At 39.2% G+C, this 14652-nt stretch overlaps 1 protein-coding gene across 14 annotated transcripts in view; it reads right to left on the minus strand.

The window, feature by feature from the left end:
- The window catches only part of SEC24B (SEC24 homolog B, COPII coat complex component), an 82548-nt gene that overhangs the window by 36966 nt on the left and 30930 nt on the right, over positions 1 to 14652 (minus strand). For 7 of the 14 annotated variants that reach the window (XM_023628667.2, XM_070261582.1, XM_070261581.1 and 4 more), the window contains exons 4-5: positions 11403 to 11507; positions 75 to 155 (exon numbers count right to left, since the gene is read on the minus strand). In XM_023628667.2, the coding sequence (XP_023484435.2) occupies positions 75 to 155; positions 11403 to 11507 (186 nt within the window). The remainder of the gene's footprint in view (positions 1 to 74; positions 156 to 11402; positions 11508 to 14652) is intronic. The other 7 variants (XM_070261583.1, XM_070261586.1, XM_070261585.1 and 4 more) reach the window with 1 other exon arrangement.

Below are 14652 nucleotides of genomic sequence, written 5' to 3' on the forward strand. Positions count from 1 at the left end.
TATGTTCATGTTTGAAAGGAAGTGATCGTCAGTAACTTTTCAAATCAACGTCAGAGAAGCACAAAACCAGTCACCTGGGTAGCTGCCTCCTTCCAGGGCGTCGTAACTGTTGGGCCCTGGAGAAGCACTGCTCGTGGTGGAGGAGCTGTCCACACCTGAAAGGAAAACCCAGACATCTGCTAAGTTTAAAATGACAACGTACCTTAGAGCAGCCTTTGGCAATTCTGAAAAAGATGTTTGGCTGAACTAGGAAAACTGCTGACTCTAGTACAAAAGTAAAATGACTGATGTAAGACATTTAAAAACTATAGATAAACTTCCATTAATAAGAACAGGGCATGAGAGTGAGGAGAATATGGAGCTGATGAGTGGAACAGAACTTAATCAAATACACACGAAGGTATCTTAGAGAAGAGCAGGCATCACACTACGAAAAGTAGTCAACACACAAATATAAACTTTAGATTGAGAGAAATGTTAATATAGTCACGCCTCAAAGATTTTACCTACCAAATCTCAAGCTGTTAAATACATTTTGTCAGTATGAGGATATTTTAAGATAATTACATTTTAATGACGTTCATAACAGCACAGCTGTATGAAACCTTCAGAAAGAGGAGTCTAAGGCTTGGGTAAACGTTTCTGTGCCTCAGTTTATTCATCTGCAGAATGGATATCAAAGTACCTTCATACTTAATAAGGTAATATAAATAAAAGGCACTCAAATGTAAGTGTTAGACTATAAGAATTTTTATGATGTGTGTTCATTCAAAACCTCTAAGATTAACAGGATAGTCCAGTGGCAATTCATGATGAAATTTAGTGACAGGTCACAAGATAGTAGAACATACAATATACTGCTTTCATTCTTTCACTCAACAAATATTTTACTGAGAGCCTACAGTTGTCCTAGGCAGATATGCTAGAGATGTGCTGAAGAACAAAACCGAACATGCACGTGGTCCCTCTCTTGTGTTAGAGATCCTGGTCTTTTTCACCTTTCATATAAGACAAAATTCTGTGGTACAGAGGTGATCCCTAACTCTTAACACCAATATTATAACTTGGGTTTAAACTACATTTTAGTTAGTTTTCAACTGGGATATAAAAAGAATGAGTATGCATAATTATCTTTCATTGAATAATTTTGGATAACCATGAGAATTAAGTCTACCAACTCAGAGCATAAGAGCTAAAGGTTTTTGTGTGGTAACATTTATTTTTAGCAAAGAACATAATTTGGAGGCAAAAGACTCTAGTTACGTTAGACTCTGTCATTTACTTGCTATATAACTTCGGGTAAGCGATAATCACCAATACTCTCTTCTACAAAATGAGAACAATTTAAAAAATGCCCTATATGTTTTATTTTTTTGGTGAGGAAGATTAGCCCTGAGCTAACATCTGTGCCAATCTTTTTGTATGTGGGTTGCTGCCACAACATGGCTTGACAAGTGGTGCAGGTCTGCACCTGCAATCCAAACCCATGAACCCGGGCTGTTGAAGTGGAGTGTACCAGACGTAACCACTATGCCATGGGGCCGGCCTCCCTGTGTGTACTTTTTTAACGTTCTTGTGAGGCTTAAATGAGATAGTGGATATGAAACAACTTACAAAGTACAAGAGCTATAAAACAGTCAATGAAGACACTAATCTTTACTAGGTGTGTTCTTTGTGATAAACAGAAAATTCTTTCATATATATGTCATTACTCTTAATTAAGAATGGTAAGCAATGGCTCTTCCTTTCTGTTTCCTACATTTGTCAATTTATAACTAAAGAAAAACACTGACATATAAGGTCAAAAGTCCTGAAGTAATAGCATTAAAATACAATACACCAAAACTCAAATATTCATCAACAGATGAATGGATAAACACAATGTGGTATATCTATACAATGGGATATTATTCAGCTATAAAAAGGAATAAGAACTGACACATGCTACAATGTGAATGATCCTTGAAAACATGCTAAGTGGAAGAAGCCGGACACAAAAGGTCACACACTATATGATTCCATTTATATGAAATAGCCAGAACAGGGTAAGTCTATAGAGAAAGTAGCGTGGTGGTTGCAGGGCCTGCGAGCAGTGAGAAATGGGAAGTTCCTGTTTTCATGAGGATAGTGTCTTGGGGATGACGAAAATGTTCAGTTCTGTCTAGTTCAGCAACCTCGCAAAGTTAGAACTAGACAGGAGTGGTGACTGCACAACAGCCAAAATGACAGCAGCAGACAGAGGTGGGGCTGCTCGACCCTGCGAATGTACCAAATGCCACTGAACTATGCACTTTACGGTGGTTAATTTTATGTTATATGAATTTCACCTCAAAACAAAACAATACGCCAAGACATTTCAATGGGGAAAGAATATTCTCTTCAACAAATGGTGCTGGAGCGAGACATCCACATGCAGAAGAATGAAGCTAGACCCTTTCCTTAGAGCTGACACTAAAATTAACTCAAAATGGATCATATAAAAATAACGCAACATAAGCACTAGAACTGTAAGAATACAGGAGTAAATCTTCATGCCTTTTAATTAGGCAATGGATTCTTAGCTACGACAACAAAGGCAAAAGCAACAAAAGAAAAAGTAGATAAACTGGACTCCATCAAAATTAAAAACTTTCATGCTCCAAATGATACCATCAAGAAAGTAAAGAGACAACCCACAGAATGGGAGAATATATCTGCAAATCATGTATCTAGTATGAGTCTAGTATCCAAAATATATAGAGAATTCTAACAACCAAACAAGAAAACAACAAATAACCAAATTAAAATTGGGCAAAGGATTTAAACAGACATTTCTCCAAAGAAGATAAATGGCCAATACGCACAGGAAGAGACGCTCAACATCACCAGCCATTCTGGAAACACAAATCAAAGCCACAACAAGATAACAATTCACATCCACGAGGATGATTATAATTAAAAAGACAGATAACAGCAAGTTTGGGCAAGGATGTGGAGAAACTGGAACCCTCATAAGATCGAAAATGGTGTAGCCACGTTGGAAAACGATCTCGAGAGTTTCTCAAAAGGTTAAACATAGAGTTACCATATCACCTAGTAATTCCACTCAAGAGAAATGAAAACATATAGCCCCACAAAAACGTGTACGTGAATGTTCATAGCAGCATTATTCACAAGAGCCAAAAAGTGGAAACAACCCAAATGTCCATTAACTTATGAATGAGTAAATAAAACGTGATATATCCACATAATGGAGTATTATTCAGCAATTAAAAGGAATGAAGAACTGATACATGCCACAACACGGATGAACCCTGAAAACATTATGCTAAGAGAAAGATGCCAGTCGCAAAAACCCAACATATTATATGATCTATTTATATGAAATGCTCAAAATAGACAAATCTAGAGAGACAAAAAGTAGATTAGTGGTTGCCCAGAGCTCTGGGCGGGGTGGGAGTGGGGGGAAGAACAGGAAGTGGCTGCTAAAAGGTATAGAGTTTCTACTTTAGGGTGATGAGAATGTTCCGGAATTACAGAGCGACAGTTGCCAAACTTTGTTAATATACCAAAAATTGCCAAATAATACAATTTAAATGAGTGAATTTTATGGTATGTGAATTATATCTCAATAAAGCTGTTATAAAAAAATACCATAGCATTCTCTTTGATCAAGATAAACTTTTAAACGTAAATATCGAGATAATTATTCTTGAAAAAGAATTAAGTCCAAAGGTAAAAGATTACTTACAAATATCAAATTATTTCAAAGAACATAATACTGCTGAATTATGCTGCCTAGCTTTTTTCATGTCAAATCAAATATCAATACTCAAAAGTATTGCCCATTTTAATAATAATGCTATACCTACAGACCTTAAAGTAGGAATATTAAAATAGAAATAGTTATTCTGTTTTATTTATTGGGTAATTTGAAACCTGCTAACTTACTTCAAAAGTTGCTTTCAGGAGAAAAGAACAAATGTAAATCTCTATTTTGAACTTGTTAAAATATCAAAGCAATGATAAAAGTTGATCCAGCATGATAAAAGCATGATCCAGATGAACCACTAAACAAACAGACTCAAACTTCCTAAAACTTATTGTTCAGATTAATTCTAATGAAGCCATGCCATCACTGCCAACACAAATCAAAATGACATTTTTTTTAAAAAAAGGTACATTCTGGAACTTATATGTTAACATTCTGAACATGCCTAAAACCACCTTCGCTGATCCCTCCACGACCTTACAGCACATGTCTCAGTGCCTTTGTATTGTCACAAAAGGAACTTCAAAACCTGGCTTCCTTTCCACCTCCATCTCTCGCCTGGTCCTACGGCCGCCTCCCTCTTTTACCTTACAACGCAGTCACACCAAACTTCTCACCCTTCACCCAACACGCCACTTTTCCTTGCGTTTATGTGCTGTACATACTTGCCCATTAGCCTAGATTTCCTTTCTCCACATGGCAAATTCCTACTCATCCTTCACATTTCACATCCTCTGGGAAACCTGACACGGCCATGGAAGAGTGCTCGCTCTTCTGCGTGGCAGCATTTTTCAGTCCTGACTGACTGCACTTCTCCAGAGGTACAGCAGTCACATACGACACCTGCTTCTCTCTCACACTGTGAGTACCTGGAGGCGGCTATGCCACCTCACTGATCTTTGGAACCATGACACCAAGCAAAACCCTGCCCTCTGCGCACAAGCCGGGTTTGCCTGCACGGCCAGCTCTGGCACCTGTCCCACCTTACATCTCACACAGGTTCAGTCTGCCTCGGTCACTGCACACTACAATTGGTGATAACTATCCTGACACCAAAGGGGAATGAGGATGGACGTGGTGCTTGGGAAGATATTCCCCCCTCCTTTTACTGGCTCTACGTCACAGGTTCAGAGGGAAGAAAGCAGTTGGAGGAAATGAGGGGGAACCGAACCTGAGGAAGAAAGCAGGCGAACAGATCAAAAGAGCAGCTCAGCATCCATGAAGTTGGGGAAAGGTCAGGGTGCACTTAAGCCTCCGAGAAAGACTTTCACTCTTCTCCAAGACAAGCGACACGGGTCAACAAGTCTGAGGCACTTACTCGCACTGCTCCGCTTGAAAGTAACCAGATAATTTGAGGTTATATGTCCCCATAACTCGCATAAAACACAGGAAAAGTAGAAGTCAGAGTTCATCTCCACCACTTACCAGTTGAGAGAAAAAAAGACAAGACACCTAACATTCCTGAGCCACTCCTTGTTTGTAGGAACACCTGCTCCAGCGGCTGCTGCTAAGATTAAACAGACAGAACAGAGCCTTCCTCTTGTCCTTCCCCGTCTTCCAACAGTGCTACAAACGGGGGTGGGGGGTGAGGGAGGGCAGACAAGAACCTCCTGATTGATAAAGCCAAGTGTTTGTTCTCAGACTTCAGCCAAACTTCCTTTAACATTTACCACTGCTATCCCAATTTCTTTTGATCTGAAAACACTGTTCCCTTCTCTTGGAAATGCTAGTCTACACTCTCCCTCTCCAATCTTCCTACTTCCTTAGTCTAAAAACTCACTTTTCTCACTGGATTATTCCAGTAGCCTCTAATTTCAATATGCTCCAATCAATTTTTCTGTAAGAGATCTTTCTAAAATGCAAATTTGGTTATGCTATTTTCCTACGTAACTCCTTCAGTGACTCCTCACTACCTTCAAGATAAAATCCAAACTCCTTAGTATAAAATATAAGGTTCTTAAAGATCTCACTCAGCCATCCTACCCCACTTGGATGAATTTTTCTTGCCAACGTCCTCTGCAGACCACAGGTCCAGACTCACTGAAGTTACCCAGCGTGCCAGCTTCTCTCAAGCTTCTTGCTGCATTTTAAACAGTGTCTGCCTCTCCCCAGATCCCTCACCTGCCGAATTCCAACTTCTCTTCAAAGATTCAGCTCAGGCATCCCCTCAGCCCTCGGGAGAATCTTTCCCATCACCCAGCCTACATCCGGCTCTAGATTCTCCCATGTATTCCTATAAAACACTGTGGTAACATAGGACTTACTGTCATTTTGGTCTATACTCCAAACGAGACCGTGAGCTTCTTGGATTTTTAATCAAGCTTACAAATGGGACATTATTAAATACTCTGTTTATAAATTGGTTGTCCAGAACTCAGAATGTACCTTTTCAGAGAAATAATGAAATAAGTGGTACCTATTACCCCAAGTTAGTTTACAGGCACTTATAAAACCCATAATCCATATTATTGATTAAACACTACACATTTGCAATAGGATGGAAAAAATAAAGCATTTGCAAACGTTTAGCATTTCAGTTAATTAGATTTGGGGCTAGCCTAGACATCCAATCACTATTTGAACACTATTTCTATTTGAAAGTACCTTTTGAATTCTAACTCTGGACACTGGTCCCAAATCTCCTTCCACTGCAACCCCAATACCCTGCCCCTCTGGCTGTACAAAAAGTCCCAGTTTCAACTATCGCTATCATACACACAGGATGTTCGCAAGCTGGATGTTCAGGTAACAGGTACCACTTACAAATACATCACTACCTTTTCTTTTTAAGGTACATGAATACTGAAACCCCTGAAACTAATACTTTTCTTGATGGCATGGATGGCCTTTCATATCCTTCACAGACTCACCATGTGTTAAATTTATAAAATTTTAAAAGCATATTAAATATGTATTCAATTCAGTTGAAAGATATTTACCTGTTAAAACAGTAAAATAGTACATCAATCAAAGGGAAAGACAGGTTTGAATACTTTTAGGGATTCTCTTTGGGGGGATGGGGAAAGGGAGAGATGTTGGTCAAAGAGTACAATCTTGCAGTTTTAAGATGAATAAGTTCAGGAGATCTAATGTACAGCATAGTGTTAAGAACACTGTATTATGTACTTGAATAAAAAAGAATTCTCTTTGGAAGTTAGAGCTATAATATCATCTTGTTATCTACAGGAGTCAACCTAACTTGCTCTGCATCCAAATACAGTTTATCTTTTAAAATACCCAAGCAAATCACAAACATGTCACTATCTCTGACGAAGTGTCTGGCACTGAATAATCACTATTAGCCTGTAGGAAAGTCAAACAAAAACTGACTAGCACCTTAAAACTCATTATGAGAAACCAAAGTGTTTTCCAACATCACTTACAAAATATAGCATCAAGCTGTCACACTACCAGAGCCACGGGGAAGAGCTTCCTGTTGTCCCCTGGCCTCTTCCCAACCTGAAAATTCCCTACAGAAAAGGTGACTGGGAGAATGCAGAGCAGGTGACAGAAAGTGAGCAGCACTGTCTTCTGGGGACTAGGGCTGACGAAAGCCTGGAGGCTGAGTCAGTCTCTGGTTATTTTTTTTCCCCTTTCACTTTATTTCACACCTCAATTTTTATTTTCCTGCTTACTCCCTTTCACTGCCATTTCCAAGTTGGCCTTCCTTCTTATTACGAATATGGCCGTGCTGGTCTGCAGAACTGCACCCAAAACTAACGAGAGGTCCACTCTGGCACCAGTAGCTGCAGGTGAGAATATCTGTGATGGAACTGACTTAATGGAGGAAAATTTAAGACACGACCATCATGAGATCCTGATAGCCTGCTGTTTGTTCCAGCTTTCTTTAAAAGTTTATTCTCCAACAATTCTGAACTTTTAGAAGCTTCTAACAAAACCTAAGAACGTCCCTAGTACAAAATCCTACTTTAGTTTCCAAGTGTGTATTTAATGAGAAAAATTCAAAAGGGAAGCCTATTTGTAGCATGTAATTTAAAAATATATAATTAGATGGTTAACTGTAAAATTAGAACTGAAATCAAATAGTTTTCTTTTAAAACTGAAAGTTTAAAATAAATACTCCCGTACTTGACTGCTACAGAGACTTGCTGCCAAGGAAACCACAAGCTTTAACAGACAAAAAGCTAAAATAAGTGGACAGTTCCTTTAACTATAACCATAAAGAGGGATATTACTGACTTCCAAACCTGCTACTTGATATTTCACTGTTTAATAAATTTTGTGAAACTGGAGAACAATCCCACACAAACTAAACACACAAAAATCTTATGAATACAGGGAATGAATCCCACTGAGACGCTTAAAAAGGAGAACTCCCCGAATCTCCACTTTATAGAGAGAAATATGTAATCTCCACACCAATTTGAGCCACTTTCTTTACCTGTTTACATATGAAAAGATTACTGTAATTGAGCAGGGTTTAAAAAAATAAAACTAAGTTTTACTTAAAGTTTTCTTTCCATTTATTCCTTCCCTTCACTCAGAATGTCCCTTTAATTTGCAATCAACAAAAACATAATTTTTTTAAAAAACCATGAATAGAGAACACCAGGATTCTAAGAAAAACTTCTGGACAGTCAGATCACTTTGCTGTATGATAAAGGCGGCCCAGGAGGAAGCCCACACGTGAGTCGTCCTGTGCTAACAGCCACCCGTCCCCAGCTCCCTGGGCTCCAGGGGAGGGAGACGCCTTCCGTTCTGCAGAGACCCCAGTTTCCGTCTCTACTCTGCTACTTAGCAAGTGTGTGACCAGAGACCAATGTTACTTAACTTGTTCAAATCACAGTCAACTCATCTGCAAAACGGAGCCAATCATCCCGGCCCTTCAAGATTGTTGAGAATAAACTGAGATAAGAACAGGACCTCAAGTGAGGAATGACGACTAATCTTTTTGAGTGTTTACCATCTGCCAGATGCTGTTCTAAGCTCTTTTCAAGTATCTTCAACCCTCAAAACAAACATACGTAATTGTTACTATCATTATTCCCATCTTACAGATGAGTAAATTAAGATTCAATAAGCTTAAGAAACTTGCCTAAGGTCACAAAGCTGGTAAGCGACAAAGCCAGGATTTGAATCAGAAAAACTGATGCAAAACCCTAGAAGACATACTAGCTCTTTAGTGCTTCAACTGGCACGTAGTAAGTGCTCAAAAATGTTAGGTATTATTAAAATCTAAATGCTATGAGTTAAGACCTGAGGAATTTTTAATCTGTAATATATTCAAGAAAAAAAGCACTTAAGATAAGGTGATAGGAGAAAAGCCATAAATGCTAAATCTTTTTGATCACCCAATTTTTTTCAGTCTAAGGAAATGGAATTTTCAACAATTGCACCTAATTGCAAGAACAAACATGGGAGTAATTTAGGCTGACAAATAACATTATACAAAATAACACATTTTTGAAATGTGCAAAATAAGGATTGTGAGATAAAAAGTGAGATGTATTTAGATCTGAATAATACATACATTAAAAAATATTAATTCAGGGCCTGGGAGCAATGAGCCATCGGCAGCAACAACCACGCACTGCAATCAGATCTTGGTTTCTAAAACACTCTTCTCCACTAAAGGAACCAGGACTCCTCGGAGAAACAGCTCATTCCAGGGTTGCAGCAGCGCAAGTACAAGATGAACTAGGAACATCTTACTGAGGTCTCAAAGTACTCACAGTACATACTTTTAAAGATTCATGGGAATGTTCTAAAAAGACAGTCTGAGGGAGTTACCACTGGCCAAGTCTAGGACAAGTAGCTATCAAAATAACTAATGTTAATAACGGATTACTACCCACTGACTAAAATAAGAATCCATGAGTCAATACAAACCCAAAGAAATCAACAAGGGAGAAGGGAAAGCTCTCCTTCACAACAAAATCTGAACTCAAATATAGGAGAAATGTTGGAATCAGAACATCATCAATGAATGCTAATACTAATGGGCAACAGTTTATTAGATAAGACGTTTACATAGCATCAAAGAATCTCCCCACAAATTACTTATTAATTTCAAGGGGGAAAAGTAGTAACTTTACAGTAGATAAACCTGGCAGACACCATTTTAATCAAGTGATCAAAGTTAACATCACCAATATGGGAACAAATCAACATCACACGCCTCAGATAGGCTGCACTGAGAACACACTACTTCAGGGCAATCCTGCCAAAAACGCAGGATCTGAATCTAATCACAAGGATACATCAAATAAACTCAAACTGAGGGACATTCTACAAAATAACTGGCCTGTATTTTTCAAAAATGTCAAGGTCAAGAAAGAGAAACAAAGGTTATGGGACTGTTCCAGATTGAAGGAGTCTAAATGGAAATGACAACTAAACACAATGCATGACCCTGGACTGGATCCTGGACCATGAAAACAGCTATAAAAGATCTTATTGAGACAGCTGTTGAGATGTGCCTGTGGACTGTGTACCAGATATTAGTGTTCAATCAGTGTTGAATTAAGTGTTGCATCAGCGTTCAATTTCCTGATAACTGTACTGTGTTTATGTTATGTAAGACACCGTCTGTATAATTAAGAAATACAAACTCAAGTATTTAGGGGTAAAGGTTCATGATATCTCCAACTACTTTCAAATGATGTAGGCAAAGACGTATACATAGAAAATTGTAAAGCAAGTGGGGCAAAAATGGCTTCTCTGGGTGAAGTGTATGTGGAGGTTTCTTTTACTCTTCTTACGATTTCTCTATAAGATTGAAATTATATAAAATAAAAAATTACAAAAAACTCAGAAAGACAGACAGATATTTACATAGAGTAAGAAAAATCACTTTCCATCTGGAACACTCTATTTTCACCCCCCATCAAATCATGCATGCATATTTGAATATTTAAAAAATGCACAGGAAATAGAGACTTTTAGTTAAATGAACTGTTTACAGAGCAAATCCTTCCACTCAATAATAAAGACAACAGAAGGAGAATCATGGTCACATACAAAAACGTGAAAGATCAAAACTTATTGGCTCAGTGTTAAACCAGGAGAATTGACGAGGAACTGCCCTGCTTCATGCTCAGCAGCGTTCTACCAATCGAAGGCGGAAAAAGACATGACACCGGCTGCAACACATCACCATATGCACAACTTCTTCAATAAGCAAGATGTGAACTACTTTGTGAAGCAGGAAAATAACAAATTTTGGGCCTTCTAAATACATGACAAGAGGGGTCAAAAGGACCTCAAAGAAACACTGTCCTGGTTCTCTGTCACTATTGTAAAATCCACATGGTTCATTTTGATTAGACTAAAGTAGCATGCAAAGCAGAAGATAAAACATCATTCCTACAAGGGTGCCAGAGCAATCATCAGCCAAAGCTTGGTCAGACTCACTCTTTTGCATGTGACATCAGAGGAAATGCATTTCTGAGAGAAGAAAGCACTCTATCATCATGAAAGATGCATTGTTACTTACAAAATGGTAAAGATGTCCAAGGGAGGAAAAACAAAAGACATGCAAAACACCTCATTTCAAGGAACCCCATCTCCTAGAACCCAAACCAAGCAAGTTCATTGAGTTAAACCTGCAGACACCTCTGTTAAGACTGTGGACATAAAAAGAAAAGGTGAGTGGGTAAAGATGAACAACTGGTGTAAAGCTGAAGCAGACCTGCTTCCTCATCCTCCTCCTCCTCTTCCTCATCATCGGAAGTGGATGACAAGGGAGTCGGCGCGGAGCTAGCTTGATTATTAACATAGTCACCATACTGCATGCCTGTAAAGTGGAAGCACAAACACAAGAGTCAAACCAACAGGAAAGACGAGAAATACAATTTTGACATTACATTAAAAGTGAGAAAGAACTCTGACATTCCAAAGAACATCCCAGCATGCATATTAATATTAGCAAATTTATTATCAAAACTGGAACTGTTAGAAAATCTCTGCAAAGCAGTTTAGTAATGGCAGCTTTAACATGAACTAACTGGTTTAAGTGTGAAAAAAGTACCATGTCTTACACAGATGATATTTAGGAACCTGCCATGACAGTCTCTGAACATTTCACTGAGCTCTCCACATTTACCTTCTTTGAGCTCAGGGCCCCCGTGGTGTCTGTCCTCTGGGACTGTGCGTTCTCGGTGAGCAGAGCTCATTTCTACGGAATTGAATTTATACAGCATACAACACCCATACAGATACCTGGGACCCTCCTTCTCCTAAGGCCACCTTGATGGGAACTCAGTTCTCATAACGGAAAAAGAATGACAGTTAAAGAAAAGAACTGTATTCAGCATAGTTCTCTGCTCACAGTAGATGCTCAAAAAAAAAGGCTCGTTAACTGAGCCCCTACGAGTGTGACAATTACAGAAAGTGAATTTTCTGAGATGGCCCACCCATCATCTCGGGTTCAGCCTACTGCCTCCACGAGAGTCTGAAGCAGGTGAATGAGCCTGGCCCTTGTGTGAGACACACCAAGAGAAGGCAGATTCTGTGGAAAAAGCACAACCACCACTAACTGCGTAATACTCTCTTAAAAAAAGTTGGTTTTTTTATTATTTAATTAATCTGCTAAAATCCAGACTTAAAAATGTAACACCCACAAAATTTTTAGGGGAAAATTTAAAACGAAAACACTTCATAAATAAAAATAAATATCCTTGTAAGGAAAATCTTCAGCTCGATTTGAAAAAAGGGAAAAACCCAGAAACACAGTATGGATTTTCAAAAACATTTCAAAATATTGGAAGCACGATGAAGCCCTGCCTCACGAAAACCACATGGTAGTGCTCTGACGCTCTCATCATTCTTTCTCAGGGGACCTCTGTAATCAGCATGGATAGACACAACTCATGCCTATAGTAAGAAAAAAGCCATCAAAGAGTAAAATTTGAACTTAGAAGAGAGCACGGTTAAACTGTAGATGAGAGAAGCTTTGACCTTCCTGCTATGACTAAAGAAGTCATGGAAACTCTGCTACTTTGCTGAAACATTTTAAATAAAGATACAACAGTGGTTACCACAAATTCATCTGAGAAAGTAAAAATCAATGTAAAATAAGTTCAGGCAATGCAAGAAATCAACTTGACACCCTGAGACCAAACTCAGAGTGGCATGCCCCTCTAACAAAAGCCTGGTTAGAACAAAAATGTGACTAATATTAGACCTTAGGGTAAATATGCTGAGAAGTTTACAATTAAACATAAGTTAACAGTAAAAAGATCTTATAGAAAGGAAATTCTTCAGTTTAAGGGCTTCTTTAAAAATGAAGTACTTTCTCAAAATGCAATCAGCACTGCACTTGAACAGTACACGTGTGCACGTATACAACAAGAAACGAGAGAGAAGAAACTCCGTTTCCCGGCTGAGCTCAGAAGCCAACAGGGAAGAGTTGGAAGAGAAGCCATTCTTGTCACGACTCAGTCAGTGCGCAGGCTGCCGACTCCGGAAGTGATCAAAGGAGCCCAACTCCAGGGCACACCTATGAGAATTATAAGACAAATATTTTCCTTTCTTTCTCCAGATTTATCGAATAAAACCAGATTTCACTTATTATTGGAAAAATACCCAGTGCTTAACTGGAAGCAAATGAGATGGCTATATGATAAAAAAAATTTACAGAGCGATGACAATGCACTGGAACAAACCTATGAATAAGAACAGAGTAATATTATTCATTACATTAACATTTTAGATTACACTACAGTTGTCAGTGCGCTATATTAACAGAATGACACAAAAGCCACTCAAATTTTACTTTCCTGAAAAAAGATGCAATCCTTTTTGGGACGTGCTGGAGATAAAAGTGTCAAGATTTAAGCCCTTCCCCACTGTGACTCTTCATATGCTCATAATTTAGCCTTCCTGTGCTTGTTCAAGTAAACTGTGTTAAAAGTTTGGGAATATTGATGGCACAAGAATATGATATTTTAGTTAATCCACAGAGGAATGGTAAGAGCTCCAGAATAACAATTAATCGATATTTAAATGTCCTGCTCTAGGCTGGGTAGTGCCTACAAACCCCAGCAAATGAGGGGTTACAGTCAAAAAGGGGCTGCGATAAGTGAACGGTGATGAGAGCTGCTCTCTAAGAGCCAGATCCTCTGTAGGAGGCAGCAGATATGAGGTGGCAGAAGAAGATATCTTCTTCCAGAGCTCAGCCTGAAACCCACTCTGGAAACACATGGAGCACCTCCCACCTCAACCCCCACCCTCACCTCCCCACCCCCCGCCCCACACCCCATGGGGAGGCAATGCTACACCCTAACTTACTCTGTCTTACTCAGAGCTTCTAAGGTATGAATCTCGTAAACCAAGAGACAGGACACACTTCATCAACAGAATCTGACATGATCAAGAGCTCTGTTACTAACAGGGCCCCAATATTTTAAAAAAGACATGCGGTTTAAACTACCAATCACTGAAGTGGCTTCAGGCAAAACTCTGCAGGGGACCGTCTCCTTGGGGCCAGTCTCAAAAAGGCAGCTTCACTGTTCCCTAGGGCCGAGCGCAGCGGGAACAGACAAAACTGGTCCTAAGAGAACCGATCCCTCACGGAGAGGAGCTGTTTTAAATTCAGAGTCTGAGCAACTGTTCTCTTTCCTCAGCTGGTGTTCAAACTAGGGGGACACACTAGAAGACTTTCCAAGGGTTCCCCGAAAAGAATGGCTTCAAGGGACTCAATTCTAAAACTCATCCCCCTAAAAAAGTGCCTGTGTTAACAACAGCCTTTCTCTCGCTTCACCAAGGAAACGTGCTCCCTTCACTTACCCAGCATCTCACTCTGATACGTTTGCCCTGAGGCAGAAAGCCTCTCTGGCGCCAAAGGGAAGGCTTCCTCCTCCTTAAAGGACTATCAAGCACCTGAAATCTGCAGAGGACTTTCTACCTTGCCAGCCATGTTTCAGTGAAAGACAAAATAC

Source organism: Equus caballus, chromosome 2 (assembly GCF_041296265.1).
Source record: "Equus caballus isolate H_3958 breed thoroughbred chromosome 2, TB-T2T, whole genome shotgun sequence".
Taxonomy (NCBI): Eukaryota; Metazoa; Chordata; class Mammalia; order Perissodactyla; family Equidae; genus Equus; species Equus caballus.